At 39.6% G+C, this 16,480-nt stretch overlaps 1 protein-coding gene across 1 annotated transcript; it reads left to right on the top strand.

The window, feature by feature from the left end:
• Positions 1-12,639: 12,639 nt before the first annotated feature.
• Positions 12,640-15,890, top strand: LOC147629649 (uncharacterized). Its single transcript, XM_086811929.1, has 3 exons — positions 12,640-14,780; positions 15,136-15,139; positions 15,541-15,890. The coding sequence occupies exons 1-3, from the start codon at positions 13,073-13,075 to the stop codon at positions 15,749-15,751; spliced, it is 1,923 nt and encodes a 640-aa protein (XP_086668055.1). The 5' UTR covers positions 12,640-13,072; the 3' UTR covers positions 15,752-15,890.
• Positions 15,891-16,480: the final 590 nt, after the last annotated feature.

Genomic DNA, 16,480 nt, shown 5'->3' with positions numbered 1-16,480 from the left:
CAGGGTTTGTAGGTTCGGTTTAACCCTGATGGATGTTATGTTGAAGATTTTAAAGACAAGTGCAGGTTGGTTGCAAAAGGCAACAGAGTGGGCAGAATGTTTTCCTTGAATGTAGACATGCCTGAAATGAGTGCTGCGATGTTTGCAAATGGTTCAGGAGTTGTTGCAGACACAGACATATGGCATAAAAGAATTGGACATGTAAATGTGCAGAGATTGAAGTCTATGCAGACAAAAGGAATTGTGACAGGGCTGCCAAAATTTAAAGTGGAAGGTATGCAGAAAATATGTGAAGCATGCCAATTTGGGAAGCAAACAAAGCATGTGTTTCCACGTAACAGATATGTGAGCAGAAATGCACTAGATGTTGTGCATTCAGATGTATGGGGTCCTACGAAGACCATATCTATGGGAGGCTGCAGGTATTATGTGACTTTCATTGATGACCACACAAGGAAAGTGTGGGTATATTTCATGAAAGAGAAGAGTGAGGTGTTCACTCACTTTCAGAATTTCAGAGTTTTGGTTGAAAAGCAAACAGGAAAATATGTAAAGTGCCTAAGGTCAGATGGAGGGGGAGAATACTTCTCCAATGAGTTCTCTGAATTTTTGAAGAAGAATGGTATTCGGAGACAGTTCACATGCAGATACACTCCGCAGCAAAATGGAGTTGCTGAGCGAAAAAACAGGCACATTGCTGAGATTGCGCGAGCATTGATGGAAGAGAAGAATATGCCGCATTGCTATTGGGCTGAGGCTGTTTCTACAGCAGTATACATCATGAACAGGACTCCAACTGCAGCCATACATGATGTAACTCCAGAGGAGAGGTTTACTGGCAGAAAACCAGATTTGTCTCATCTGAAAGTCTTTGGATGCATTGCATATGTGCATGTGCCAGATGAGCTGAGAACTAAGCTGGATCCAAAAGCTGAAAAATGTGTGTTTATTGGATATTCCCTTGAGCAAAAGGGATACAGGTGTTATAACCCTGCTACACGTGAGTTGAGGGTAAGCAGGGATGTTGTCTTTGATGAGATGAGCAGCTGGTATGCTGCTGAAAAAGAAGCTATTGGGGCTGATTTGAGTGGAAGTGTGGTTGCACAGAATGCAGGTCAGCAGCAATCACAGTCTTTGAGTGGACCAGGAGAGTCCTCATCTAGTGGGTCTGTTGATAGACCATGGAGTGGCAGGCTGCGTCATAATACCAGCCCTGCAAATGTGATTTCTACATCACGTAAAGGAAAAGAGAAAGTGGTTGAGCCCCTTGGTATGCCTGACATTTCTGCAGGGCATTCTCATGTTGATGGAGAGTCTCTAGTGGCTCAGATATGAGCCTTGATGAGGAGCTTGGGATCCCAGCTATGAGAACACCTGGTGTAAAGAAGGCTATGGAAGCCATGAATGAAAAGCTGCGAAGATCAGGGAGAGTGAAGAACCCTGTGCAGAGATTTACATATGATGGTTATGTGGCACATCACTATGCATATATGGCAAAGGTTGTGCAGGTTGTAGTGCCCACATGCATTGATGAGGCTGTTGGAAATGTGTGTTGGGAGAAAGCTATGGATGAGGAGATGGATGCACTATATGGAAATGAAACTTGGGACTTAGTGCAATTGCCTGAAGGCAAGAAAGCCATTGGATGCAAGTGGGTGTACAAAGTTAAACATAACAGTGATGGAAGCATAAACAGGTACAAGGCTAGATTGGTAGCCAAAGGATATGCGCAGACATATGGGATTGATTATGAGGAAACTTTCAGCCCAGTTGCCAAGATGGCAACGGTGAGAGTTGTGATAGCAGTGGCTGCGTCAAAGCAATGGTCTTTACATCAGATGGATGTAAAGAATGCATTCTTGCATGGGGATTTGCAAGAAGAGGTGTATATGTTGCAGCCACCTGGTTATGAGGATGTGGGTCACCCCGAGCATGTTTGCAGGTTGAAGAAAGCCTTGTATGGCTTAAAACAAGCACCAAGAGCATGGTCTGACAAGATTTCTAAATATCTTGTCACTATTGGCTTTCATGTAGCCAATGCAGATTTCTCGCTGTATGTGAGACATGGTGATAGAGGGGTTGTGCTTGTTGTCATCTATGTAGATGACTTGATCATTACGGGGGACCATGATGCAGAGATCTTTGATGTAAAGATCCTGCTTAGACAGAAGTTCGAGATGAAGGATCTGGGGGAGCTCAGATATTTCTTGGGCATTGAGGTGATTAGGTCACCACATGGTATTGGATTACTGCAGAGACAGTATGGCTTGGACATGTTGTCCAAGTATGGTATGACAGGCTGTAAGCCTATTTCTGTGCCATTGGATCAGAATGGCAAGTTGAGTGCAGATTCAGGAGAGATCTTGGAGGATCCTACTATGTACAGGAGCATAGTAGGAAGTTTGATCTACATGACGATCACCAGACCAGATTTGAGCTATGCTGTTGGGTTGGTGAGTCAGTTTATGCAGGTTCCACGGAAACTGCATTTGGATGCAGTGAGACGCATACTGAGGTATGTGAAGTCTACTTTGCATTGTGGACTATTCTATGAGACTGGGACAGAGATATGTGTACATGGGTACACAGATGCTGATTGGGCTGGTAGTATCTCAGATAGAAGATCTACTAGTGGATTCATGTTTTCTTTGGGGAGTGCTGCTGTGACTTGGAGCAGCAAGAAGCAGCCTACGATTGCTCTATCGAGTACAGAAGCCGAGTACAGAGGAGCTGCTATGGCAGCATGTGAGGTAGCTTGGTTGAGAAAGCTACTTGCAGATTTGGGTCTATCAGTGGATAGACAAGTTGTCATTTTCTGTGACAACATTAGCAGTACACAGTTGGCCAGGAACCTAGTCTTTCATGCTCGTACGAAGCACATAGAGGTCCACTACCACTTCGTCAGAGAGAAGGTCTTGGCAGGAGACCTTGACCTTGTCTATGTCAGCACAGAGGATCAGGTAGCTGACATCTTCACCAAAGCATTGGGTACAGAGAAGCTCCGCAGATTCAGGGCTTCGCTTGGTGTACATGAGATGGAGTTGAGCTCGAGGGGGAGTGTTGAGATATCGAGCTCGTCTAGTGAGGCGGTGGCCACTGATGACCCGCCTGGGGGATAGGCCCCACACTTACACCGCTGGCATGGTTGGTGAGATCATGGGAGATATGCTGCCAGTGGGATGACAGGCTGTGTGACAGCCATTCTAGAGACTGGCATAGTTATAGCGCCAGCTCATTTAGTCGGGTTCACACTATAGAGAACCCGTGTATGTATTGGTTGAGTACCTTTCATATTGTGTGTACTCTTATTCTTGTATATGGTGTGTTGAGTGTTGAGTAGAGATGAAGAAGATTTTCAGCCTCTCACCTTGTGTGTTCTCTATTAGGGTTTTGTGAGTGTGTGTGTGTGCTTGCAAGAGCTCAAGCTCTCTTCCCCCCTTCATCTTTTCACCATGCTACTGCCACCTGGCTCCTCGGTATCTGTACACACCACTATCATATTTACACATGGGGGGTCTAATTTTGGGCTATTTTCTTTAGTATTTTTAAATCCTCTGCAATCCTATTCTTCTTCCTGCGCTGCTGGTTGGATTTTGGTTTCTCAATTATCTCTAGACCATGATTCTTAATCCCTTTTGAACACTTTCTCCCTTCATCTGGCATCTTTTCATAATAGGGCTTCAACCTGTACCCATTTACCAACTTCTTGAGTTTTTCACCATCCAGACTCGCTAGCTCAAAAGTTCCTCTCCCTAGCTTTCTAACAATCTTGTATGGGCCTTTCCATCTCATTTTCAATTTTCTTGGGTGGGGTCCCATTCTTGATGTAAATAGTAGGACAACATCTCCTTCCTTAAAGATCTTGAACCTTGTGTTCCTGTCCACCTGCAGCTTTCTTCTCTTTTGCACAAGTTTTGCTATCTAAGCGCTGTATAGTCTTCTTTCATCAAGCTTCAGGAGATGTTCAATCATGTGCATCTCTGATTCTTTTGAAGAGAGCCTTTCAGCCACTGTTATCCTAAGACTATGTGTTAGGAACTCCATGGGCAATATTGCTTCTAGTCCATACACCATACTGAATGGTGTAAGTCTTGTTGCATTCTTATAAGCTGTCCATAAAGCAAATAATGCCGAGTGTAACTTCGTGTCCCAGTCGTTCCTATTCTCATTTACTGTCTTGATCACAATTCCCTTGATGATCTTATTGGTGGAATTTGCTTGCCCATTGGTTTGTGGGTAGTAGACTACCGATTTCTTGTGTATTATCATGTGCTACTCCGTCAGTTTCCTCATTACTTCATTGATGAAGTGATTCCCTTGATCACTGACTATCTCTATAGGGCATCCGAATCTTGTCATTATGATTTCATAAAGAAACTTTGGTATAGATGACGCCCTGCAGTCTCTAAGGGCCTTGGCCTTTACCCATTGTGCAATAATCAAGGCCACCAAAATGTATTTATTTCATGTCCTATGAGCATCTAGTTTGAATGGGCTGACAAAGTCCAGACCCCACTTCTGGAATGGCTCAAGTGGCAGGGCTAGATTATGGGGCATTCTATCTACATCACTCATCCTTTAGCACATGTCAATAGAAATAAGAAGTTAGGAATTTATGTGAGGTTGATGGGTCACTATCTTAGAGGATGTCCCAACTAGCAAAATCATTAGGAGATAATTACACTCCAAATTTTGTAAATCACTACAACAATGGTAGAACCATTAGGTGCATAATGTTGCTAAAAGAATAGGGAAAACAAATCACTATGATGTGATAAGGATTTAACAAATTCGAGCCTTTTTTCTCTAGAGAGAGAAAGAGTCTGGACTGACAGGAAGAGAGCCGTAGGAAAATAAAATCACTACAATGCGATAAGGTTCCAACAATTGGAAATGACAACCTCTATAGCGTTGTAGTGATTTGACAAAGTTTCCAAATCACTCTACAACACGATAAGGGTCCAACAATTGGACATGACTACCCTTATCGGTGTTGTAGTGATTTGGAAAAGTTTACCAAATCATTACAATGTGAGAAGGATCCAAAAATTGGACATGAAGAACCCTATTGTGTTGTAGTGATTTCGCAAAGTTTCCAAATCATTACAACACTAGTAGAGGAAGCATTAAGGGAGAAGTAGACTCCAAAGTTTTCAAATCACTACAGCACTGGCAAAAACATTAGGTGCATAATGTTGCCAAAAGATGAGGAAAGCAAAAACATTACAACAATTGGACATGAAAACCCCTATCGAGTGTAAAAAAATAAGATGCCTCCATGAATATATAAGTGTAGGTGGGTTGGCAATTACTCCTCAAAAATGCCCTAAAATAGGGCAATGTTTTCAAAAAATGGGGTGAATGTTTGTACGAAACATTCCCTAAAATGTCCGAAATTAGGCGAATATTTTCTAAAACCCTTTAAAAAGTTTTTGGCAACAAGTAAAAGAAGGTGATATTAATAGAATCCATAAGTGGAATTGTATGACGGTAAAAGGTTCACGGTCTATGCATTGTGTAAATGGATATTCTAAAACTAATACTATTGCGTTGCAGTCAAGGATATTGTTGTGGTTTTCTACTCCTTGTATTATGGAGGGTAAATGGAGAAGATACAAGAGTAGGTTACATGTAGAGATGTGGCAATGCCTGCGCACTTTGGTCCCCATAGCCAATGATGATTCATCTAATACTGATACATGAGATGAAAATGACGACTCATAAGGTGCTGATAACATTCATGGTCCCACTTATAATTGTTGAAATATACAAGTGAATAGGGTGTGTGCGGGAACAAGCCCTTGGTTAGAGGGTGTAAAAGAGAATGTGTAAATGTGAAAGAACCTATGAAAAGGTGAGAAGAATCTAGTGGGAGAGAATAAAGGGTAGCATGAGAAGATTTAGGAAGTGTGGAGATATTCTGGGAGATATTCTGGGAAAAGTGAAGAGGTGGAGAGAATCAAGCAAAAGAGGTGGAGTGAATCAAGGAGAAATCAGTGGGATTAGATGCTTGGATGTAAACTCTATAAATTGAGGCATTGCCCTAATGAGAATTTGCTGTTTTTTGAGTATCCATGTCTACATTAATCTATTTGTTAATTACCCACTAATTACATCAATTATTTGCTAATCACTTTGTTAATGATGTTGATTCTTATTTGCTAATCACTTTGTTAATGATGTTGATTCTACTGTTTGATCCACCATAGCTCATCACATTGCTCTAATTTCAACATGGTATCAGAGCCATGCCTAGAATCCATAATTTTGTGAGCTCATTATCTTGCTAATTATTTTGCTAATTAGGATTAGTAGAAAATTATAATTTTCCCTCTTTTTTACTAGCTTTCTGTACCCTCAGCTGGTGGAGGAGCTCTAGCTCCTTGCACACTTAATATTAGGCCAATTCCTTCTAGCCACAAATAGCCATCATTCCCACGATTCAGCCCATCAAGACGAAACGTCAAACCGCCGAGACGGAAGCTCACGATTTTCGCTAATTTCTGGGTGCCTTTTTTCTGCAAGCAAATCAAAGAGTTCTACTTTCACAAATCAAATTGCTCTAATTCCTCTTAGCCCCGGGGGTTTTCAAGCATGCTCTACAAGCTGGTGAAGACAGAATTCAATTTGATCAAGTCTACAGTGAGATCCAAGCTTTTCATCAAATCTGTAGGTGACTTTGGTAAAACAGAGATTAAGCTTTCAATATTTGGTCAAATCTTGTATTTATTGGCTTAATCCTCTACTAGACTCATTGCTATTGATGGCTTTGAAAGCATTTGAGCTCATTTAAAGTCTAAGGCACCAGATCTGAACTCTCCACATACTCTGTTTTTTGCACACAAAACAGTGGATTAATTTGCTAATCAATGATTAATCAATGCTACTATATTTTGGTGCAATTGAGGGTTCAAATTTACCATTAGGTATCTGATACAGATCCTTATAAAACACCATATTAGTGAATTTGGGAATTTCCTAATTCCCATTTTTGAATACTTAAAAAAGGGGACATGGATAACATGTTTGCAAGTTTCTCAAAACCCTATCATATGACCTATCGTTGGAAAGCGCTTGAAAAATGGAATCTAAAGAGCTATAAAGCGCTCATTTTGGATTAGTGGTGTTCAAGTTATGGTTAATCTAAACTTTTGACCATGTGTCCCAAACTTGTGGGAAATTCCCATATTCCCCAATATGGTGTTATAACTTCATATTGCAATTCGGAGTTGGTTTGATACTCCAACCATCCCGTACAAATTGGTTACCCTTGATTTAATGTAATTTCTGGTAAAATTTATATTACAATTCGGAGTTGGTTTGATACTCCAACCATCCCGTACAAATTGGTTACCCTTGATTTAATGTAATTTCTGGTAAAATTGTGCTGATAAAATTGTGATACAACACCATATTCGTGAGTTTGGGAATCTCCCAAGTCCCATTTTTGTAATACTAAAAAGGTGGGACCCGATTAACATGTCTATAAGTTTCTCAAAACCCTATCATGTGACCTATCATTGGAAAGCGCTTGAAAAGAGAGATCTATGAAGCTTTAAAGCGCACAATTTGGAGTAATGGTGTTCAAGTTATGGCAAATCAAAAGTTTTGACCACGTGTCCCAAACTTATGGGAAATTCCCATATTTCCCAATATGGTGTTATACTCATCATTTTGCATTTAACCCTTGATTAATGCCTATAAATCTCACTCAAAATCAAGATTATTCACAGCCAGAGTTGCATTTGGGAATGTGCATAAGAATGAATGCTATACGCATTATGTATTGGGCACATTGCATCAGTGTAAAAATGGGATCAGACACTGCCCTTGTCCAGAAAGAGGTAAGACATCCCACATAAATTTGGATTTGCATTGCATAATGATACAAGATAAACATCAAAAAACCAAAGGAACTGTCAGCAAAACATTGAAACATGTTGCTCACATGGAGCAAGAAGATCTTACGGACAAGCTCATGGCCCCAGCCATGGAAGAAGAAGAATATCTCTTTCCAAGAAGAGGATCCACACTGAGAAGAAGATCTAAAGGAAGAATTGAAGGAAGACATGGACACGAAAAGAGAAGCTGCCACAAGAAGAGAAGCTGCCCCAAGAAGACTGAAAGAAGAGAAAGACATGGACGCGTGGAGAGAAGCTGCCACGACAAGAAGACTGAAGAAAAGAGAAGATGTGAGGCTCCAAAGAGTGAGGAGCCATGTGAAAATCTCAAAGAGAGAGAGAGAGAGAGAGAGAGAGAGAGAGAGAGAGAGAGACCCCACAACCCAATGTAACCTGCCCCAACAAAGTAAAACCACTTCTGAGCCACCGATGATGATTATATCTTAATACACAAAAATAATTCATTCAAAATATCTATTTTTGTTATTTCATAAGGTTTATACTATATACATTACCAGAACGTGATATGGCTATGTGCATGTAGAAATAGCCTATTAGCATTGTGGTGAATCTATCTTAATGGGACAAAAATAACCTTTTTTCTTTGACTTCCATCCGAATCACCACAACGTGATAGGACTGTCTTTGTGCACATAGAAATGGCCTATTAGTGTTGTGGTGATTCTATCTTAATACAAAAAATAATTCATTCAGAATATTTATTTTTGTTATTTCATAATTTTTATACTATATTACTTTCTTAGAAATCACCACAACACAATAGTGTTCCTTCGGCGTGGGAGAAACATTTGACATATTCGTATTGTGGTGAGTTATATAGAATTGCTCTTATTCTAACCATTCTTATTTGATTTCATCCACTACTTCCTTTTTGCCCGAACAAAAAAGGTTGCTAGGAGGGCAACCAGTGACCCTTGTCTAGGAAAGAAGATGGCTTTGTTCTCAAAGCCCTCCAAATTACAGGAAAACTCGAGATGAAGAGGGATTTACCAGTATAGTGTCAGGGGTTCACCTCTAAGAAATTTTGTGTATCATGTGTGTTCAAGGGGTATTTAAAAAACCCCTTCCACTTACATACTTTTATGAATAAAATGACCCCTTTTTATTCATAAACTTATGGTTTTTTGTCAAAATTGGTTAAAAAACCCCTCCTAGAGCTAAATGTAATTTTGTAACTTTTTTGAATTAATATACCCCTCCTGATGAAGTCATGTGCTCACTTACATATTTTTAGGTGAAGCCCCCCAGAGTACAGTGCGACCTGCAGAGAGAGAACATGCACAGCTGAACAACAAGCACAATAAGAAGCTGAATAGGTTGTTGTGAACATCTCAAAGCATTATGCCAGAGGGCTCTAAGACAACAATTTTTGGATGACCTTGATGCACAGAATGAAGAGGCATTGCAATTTCTCAGGCTGAGTTTTGAAATTCGTTTATATGTTATGCAAGAAACCAGATTTTTGCATTTTGTCAGCATGGTGTAGTAGTTTTGCAAAACTCTCGTCTCGCGAGGTGACAGACTCAATCATGCTTCCTATTCTTTGATGAGAGTGTTTCTTATTTTAGTAAGAGACACTTGTACAATCTTAACGTCTTTTCATCCTGCAGGATTGATCTCTTTCTTTTCTTACAGAATGATTGTAGGAAATCTACCATTTCCAGGGCAGAGTTGTGTGCTTCTACTAGACCCACTTGTTGACACGCCTACATGATCCAAATGTCATATTTTTGAATATCTTGAATCAGTTCCCTACTAACATGGACTCCTTCCATGTGGTTTTGTTGTCTTACCATGAAATGTAAGTACCAATATAATTTTTATACATGATAAATTCATTAATGATCTTTTTGTAAGCCTTTAAGGTTTTTGCAGAAGCCATTGGAGCTTGGTATTTTTTGACTTTCGGGCTAGATATTTTGGTTTAAATGAGGGTTGACTATGTATTAATCAGGTGTGTGCACTGGTATATTGTCAGGATTCACTGTGTGTTAATTAGTTATGTGTGCTCCAAGAGGGTATGTTAGTCATAAACTCTTTTGTCAAATAGGGACGCCTATGCGATCATTTCTTATAGATGGGCATGATTAATGTGTTTAATCACCCGAGTGTGCTGATATTTACAACCAAGGATGGTTGTCTTCTCAACCAAGAGGACTATCATGGGAGTGAGATTTTTGGATATATTTTTGATATTTTATTACCTAATTTTTGTAAAAGAAAGCTTGTAGAGCAAGCTCGGGCAAAAATAGACTTGTAACCTATTTTTAGTAATAATAAAACTATAAATACTCAAGCAAGGATACTTTTGGCATGATTAATGTGTTTAATCACCCGAGTGCGCTGATATTTACAACCAAGAGGACTATCATGGGAGTGAGATTTTTGGATATATTTTTGATATTTTATTACCTAATTTTTGTAAAAGAAAGCTTGTAGAGCAAGCTCGGGCAAAAATAGACTTGTAACCTATTTTTAGTAATAATAAAACTATAAATACTCAAGCAAGAATAATTTTGGCAAACACTTGGAAGGCAGTTTGTACCCAATCTGGTGTTTTTCTCTCGCCCCTCTACTTTTTGTTCGACACATTTCTCGAGGTTCGTTGTTTTCCGTCACAACAATGCATGTTCTAGTACAAAATTATAGGCACACAAGGCTCTATGAAATTTATTCAAAGTTGTCTATAACATATTTTTATATAGCACATAATGGCATGAATTATAGACAATTCTAAATAGGGCTATATAGTATTGTTTTTAATTGCTTACAATGCCTCAGACTACTACATAGCACTCCCTTAAAATTTTATATATATAATGATATGAAGCATAGAGAGTATTATAGAACACCATCTTGCATTGATATGTAGTAGAGTAGCACAAAGTGGAGACTTATGGATAGAGGCATAGAGACACTGCTATATAGGACTTCTGTAGATACATAGCACAAACTCATATATGAATCATTTATTGAGCTAAAAAATGCCACTACTTAGTTGAAAAAGTACAACTAGTCATGAAGAATGCTTAGGACATAGTTGTATACCTGTGGTTAGGACATAGTCATATATTTGTGGTTAGGACATAGTCATATATTTGTGGTTAGGACATATTCATATACTTGTGGTTAGTGTGAGGGTGTTCAAGTACTGCTTTCTTTGATGACAAATAACTTTTTATTAGGCAACACATACGAGTTTTCTATGTCCAAAAAAACTAGCTCTTTTAGTTCAATTCTCAACGTATCTTTGCATTGTTTCCTTTTTCCTTATACCTAAAGGAATATACTTTTGTACACCCATGAATTTTTTCTAGTCTTCGCTATAAATTCTGTGTATAATATTGTAATTCTTTTGAAACTTTTGGGAATAGCTTCTTCCATTGTCACAATAATAAAGAGACATGCCATTGGATGTCAATAGTTTTCACTCAATGACACCTCGTCGTTGGAAGCAACACAATAATGGTTGTTACTGAGTGTAGAAGAAAGGATGAAATCAATAGATTGTGTTAAGCTCATAAGAAAAGAGAGGCCAAAAAATGAGAACATTATAAAGTAAGGATGAGAAACAATAATAAAAAAATTGGAGATTGTTGTAGCACAGAGGTAGCCAAAATTCAAATAGTCACATTACTTGATAATTACCATTCAAAATAGTTGACAGTATTGCCATTACAAATTGGTTGAAAAATAAACTATTTTCCTTGATTTTTTAAAATTAAACTTTTCTTTTTGTGCTATCAAGCACACATGTAAGGGAAATTTCTTTAGTCTTCTTTACTGTGCTTCCATCCACCTAATAGTTTGGGTGTATGCTTACATGGTAAGAAAGGTAACAATGTTTTGTTTTATTAGAAGGTGCTTGAAGGAAGCTCTTGTTCAAGTAAATCAAACTATGGAACATTATTACATTTGTAAGAGGTTTTCTTGCCAAGGATGCTTGATTTAACATTCTTACACAAAATAAACATATATTATCTTGTACGTTGAATCGCTGTTGACAATTACCTTAGTGGTTTAAAAAACAATGTGTGCTTCTTTTTTACCTTGGATACCTAAACTTGATGGCTATTAAGAGATCCAAGATGAGATATGAAGTGCCGATCTTAGGTTGTGCATCTAGCTAGTTGTGAAGTCACTTGGCATGTAAGTTTATCTTATGGATCCTCTTAAGTGTTTAGAGTGATTTGAGAATTGAAGAAGAACGAGGTATTGTCTAGTGTGCATTTGAGTAATATTAGATGCCAAAACAAGACATTCTAATGTTGACATGAACAAATAAACAATCATGTGAACGAGAATGTAGACCTTAATTATGGAGGGAGAGAGGGGGTTTTTTGGCCATGTAGCCGGAAATCCCCCACGTGGAGGTTTGAGAAGGGCTCTCGGTGGCATCGTAGCAGGGGACACGTGGAAGAGATCGGGCGGCGGTGGAGAGAGCAAGGGGAGGGGGAGTGGACGTGGCACGCGGGCCAGGGGATGATGATTGGGTAAGACGAGTGTCGTATGCATTGGGGCGAGGCGGGTGGACGTAGCGTCATAGATGTTTGCATGCATGGATCATGATGGGGTGATGCCGCTTCACGTTGCATGGAAATTTCACAAATCGCCCTAATTTCGCGTCTAAACAAAAACTTAATCTATATTAATATATATACCCACCTCGATTCCGTCCTGTCATTATAGTTATCACTCTTCCATTTCGAGGCTCTCTCTCTGTCTCTCTCATTGTCTTCCCTTTGTGTTTTTGTCCTTGTGTCTTCGACTCTCTTCTCTTCCTGTGTATTTCATGCTCCTACACCTTGATCACATCGTCTCCTGAACCCTAATTACCTTCTTATATTATTGCTGATTCCTTTAATTCTCTCAACTATCCCTCTCTTTAAATTTTCATGCTGATTGTTTTCATGCTCAAATGCCAGCCAATTCGATGGTGATTGTTTTTCAATGCTCAAATGCAAACCATTACTAATTATGCTTATGCTGTGAACTTGTTGCTAATCAAACAATTGTGCTGTTTATCCTGGCGGCTCCTCTCCTTCTGTTTCCATACCGTCGATTCATGTTAACGTTGATGTCTGCATAACCTTGACCATTGCTTGTGTTTTGAGTTAAATACCATATTTAATAACTGTTTCTTATGATTAATGCATGCCATTGATCATTCGGAAATGGACCACCTCAGCTCATCATCAAAGCCAGGTAGCAATGATGTAAACTTGAACATTTCTCTGAGCTCAAATCAAGAGGAGGCTGCAAGGTCCATAAACGAATTAGACGAAGCTCCAACCCAGGTGAATATCACCACAACAACAGCAGAAGCTTCTACTGCTGCTACTACTAGAATCACTGATGCAAACAATACTAATAGGAACAAAAAAGAAAATATCAAAGGGACAGCTCCAAGGCCACCAAAGAGGTTTGTGGGGGTGAGGCAAAGGCCATCAGGGAGGTGGGTAGCAGAGATCAAGGACTCAACGCAGAAGATAAGGCTGTGGCTCGGGACCTTTGATAGTGCTGAGGAGGCTGCAAGGGCTTATGATGAAGCTGCGAGAGCACTCCGAGGTGCCAACACAAGGACCAATTTTGCTGCCCCTCCACTCTCCTCTCCTGCTGATCAAGCCTCTGGATTTGCCTCTCGAGCCTCCTACATGTTCCTCCAACGTGTAGCTGGCAAATTGCAGCCTGCAAACTTTCACCCTAATGATCACCTCCCACCTTCAAAGCCACACTCCTTGCAATTCGAATCACCATTATCCCACATTAATCCAGCCTCTAACATTAACACGCATAACATGGCCACTAATATGGGTAACAATACCCCCCTTCGGCCTGATCACCACCACCTCAACGAAGGCATCTATGGAGCCCTCAGGGAGAAGCTGAACAAAACTCTCAAGTACCCTAATTTAAATGCTAATCTTCAATCTAACATTGCAGGCAATGCAAGATACACAAGTGGCAATGGCTCTGGGGACACTAGTGACGTGGTATCCAAAGCCCTTGCAGAGATCTATGGTAGGGCACCAAATTTGATCGGAGGTGTATTAGCTAGAAGCAGGAGCTTCTGCCCCCCTTCCTTCACTTCAAGACCCAGCATAAAACCAAGCTTTGTAGTGCCTTCTTTGTCAATGGATCATAGCTATGGTGCCTCACAAATGCAAGGAATGGAGATGTTTAACCACGTTTCTACACCGCCTATACTTGAATTCAATGAGATTTCATCAGGCAATTCTTCACTAGACAGTCCTCTAGAAAACTCCATCTTCAATACAGAGGTTCCGGGAAAGGAGAGTCCTTTTTCTTCTATGATGAGTGGCCTTTCTTATACATCCAATTTAGACCCAAGCCACTACAATTCACATAATGCAAGCTTTGATTTTTGCCAGCAAGAGAACTCTCTCTTCAGTCCAAACAACGTCTACTTATACAATGAAGGGCAGTGTATAACTCGCTCCATGTCTGCACCCTCTTCTCTTATGATGGCTAACTTGCCCCCGCCATCCAAGAAATGTAAAATAGTTAATCACGCAACCATCAATGTGCCACCATCATTTAATGCCTCTCTCGTATACACACCGGAAGAGCATATCTTCTTGCAAGAAGACCATGCAGAAATCGATTTCAAGCTGCAAAACACTTCAAACTATATCAGTACATGTACTGAAGCTACAACACCCATCTCCTTGCAAGCATCCATGGCTTCTTCTTCTGAGCTTGAGATTCAGGCAGTCTCTTGCAGTAGCTTGAGCGGTGAATCCCACTCTGAAGAATCCCTTTTAGCAAGTTCACCTGATCCATCCAACCATGATATACCTTGGTGTTTCTGGGATCAAACTCAAGTCTGTCAAAGCAGTGCATAGACTACTGTACAAGCCGCTATTGCTTTATTTCATTTTAGCATCAAAACTCAATAAAAACTGTTATTTTTCGTGAAGGAAGTATATGTTGAGTAGGGTTTAGTTCTCATGCTTGTTATTGAAGCCTTTTGAACTAGTTGCTCATGAAAACGAGATGTATTGAATGCGAGCAAATAGTAAAACAAGGTTATTGAGGAAAATTGTCTGAGATGGATCAAAACACCGTGGTCCATAACCACTTTCACAGCTTTTTGAGAAGCGTTGCTAATTATCAACCGAACCAACAATATAGAGATTAATTAAAGCGCAATTACAGCTAGGTAAATGAAGAAATTACAGCGCAATTACAGCTAGGTAAATGAAGAAATTCGTTAGCCTTGTTGCTATATAGAGCCCACACGACTCTCAATGAGGAACCTATGCGCGAGTGTGCTGACCACCATGCCCACCGAGTGCGTGACCTGCACCATGTCCACCTAGATGTGGCACACACACATCAACATGTGAATTTGCACCATGTCCACCTACGTGTGGCACACACACATCAACATGTGAAACCCTCTTGGAAGGGGTGGTGGACGTCCTTCAATGGTTAGTCGTCATCAAGAGTGCTAGAAAAATAAACAAGGTCGGAGTGTAATAGGTTCTCTTTGCTCAAAATCCTTTGTAAGAATTTCATTGTTTTTCTTAAGAACAGGTCTAACTTCGGTCATGTTTTGATCGGTTTCAACCAATGATAAATACATTAACTGCAGAGTTTTTTCAGCAATGATCTCTTCAATGTTTCATCACGCAACGTTCATCGTCTTCATCGGATTCCACAATCCAACTCTTCAAAGCATTGATATCTCTAGCATGGGAGAAATGGCTATCATGGATATTATAGGCTCGTCTTCATCCACAATCCAACTCTTCAAAGCAGTGATGTCTCTAGCATGGGAGCAATGGCTACCATGGATATTATAGGCTTCATGTGTGGCCACAACCATGCTCTGAGGTCATTTGTTTGGTGTCGAGGGCTAAGGGCAAGTGCGACCGAGGTCTCCCAAAAGTGGGTACCGCACTAGATGAACGGATTTCCAATTGCCACGTGTCTTGTGTGTGTTTTTTTAGTGTGACTCTCCTGAACAAAAGAAAAAAAGATGGTTAGCCTCATGCTTTGAAGAAAATGTTTAACTTGGCTAATACAACAGCGTTCTGAAAAGATACGTTCTACTTAGTTTAGAACTTGTGTAAATTTGTTTTTTTTTAAGTGTGACTCTCTTTAACAAAAGAAAAAAAGATGGTTTGCCTCATGTAGAGGTTGCTCAAATTTATAATAAAAGGAGAAAATTTTTCTTCAAAAATTTTAAGTTTTAGTTATATTTTGCAAAATAAATGCTTTCTCAGAAGAACGGAATAGATAGGTCTTAGATAGGTTTTACTTACCCTATACAGCTTGCTCAAATTTATAGAAAAAAGGAGAAGAATCCTCTTCCAAAATTTGAAGTTTTAGTTTTATTTTGCAAAATAAATATGTTCTCAAAACGATCAATTTCCTTTCAAATTACAATTGGAAGGTTTTCAACAGGCTCAATAAAATGTATTTCTGTTAAGACGATATGGTTTGTCATATTTTGCGTTGTCATAATCAACAAAGATTCCAGCAAGTTCTCGAAGGGAGACCTAATTAACGTATATGGTAATTAGACTAAG

This window comes from Cibotium barometz, chromosome 17 (genome assembly GCF_041138505.1).
Source record: "Cibotium barometz isolate CiBa-2024 chromosome 17, ASM4113850v1, whole genome shotgun sequence".
Lineage (NCBI taxonomy): Eukaryota > Viridiplantae > Streptophyta > Polypodiopsida > Cyatheales > Cibotiaceae > Cibotium > Cibotium barometz.
Note: the sequence above shows the minus strand (reverse complement) of the source record. Positions and strands in the feature narration are given on the sequence as shown.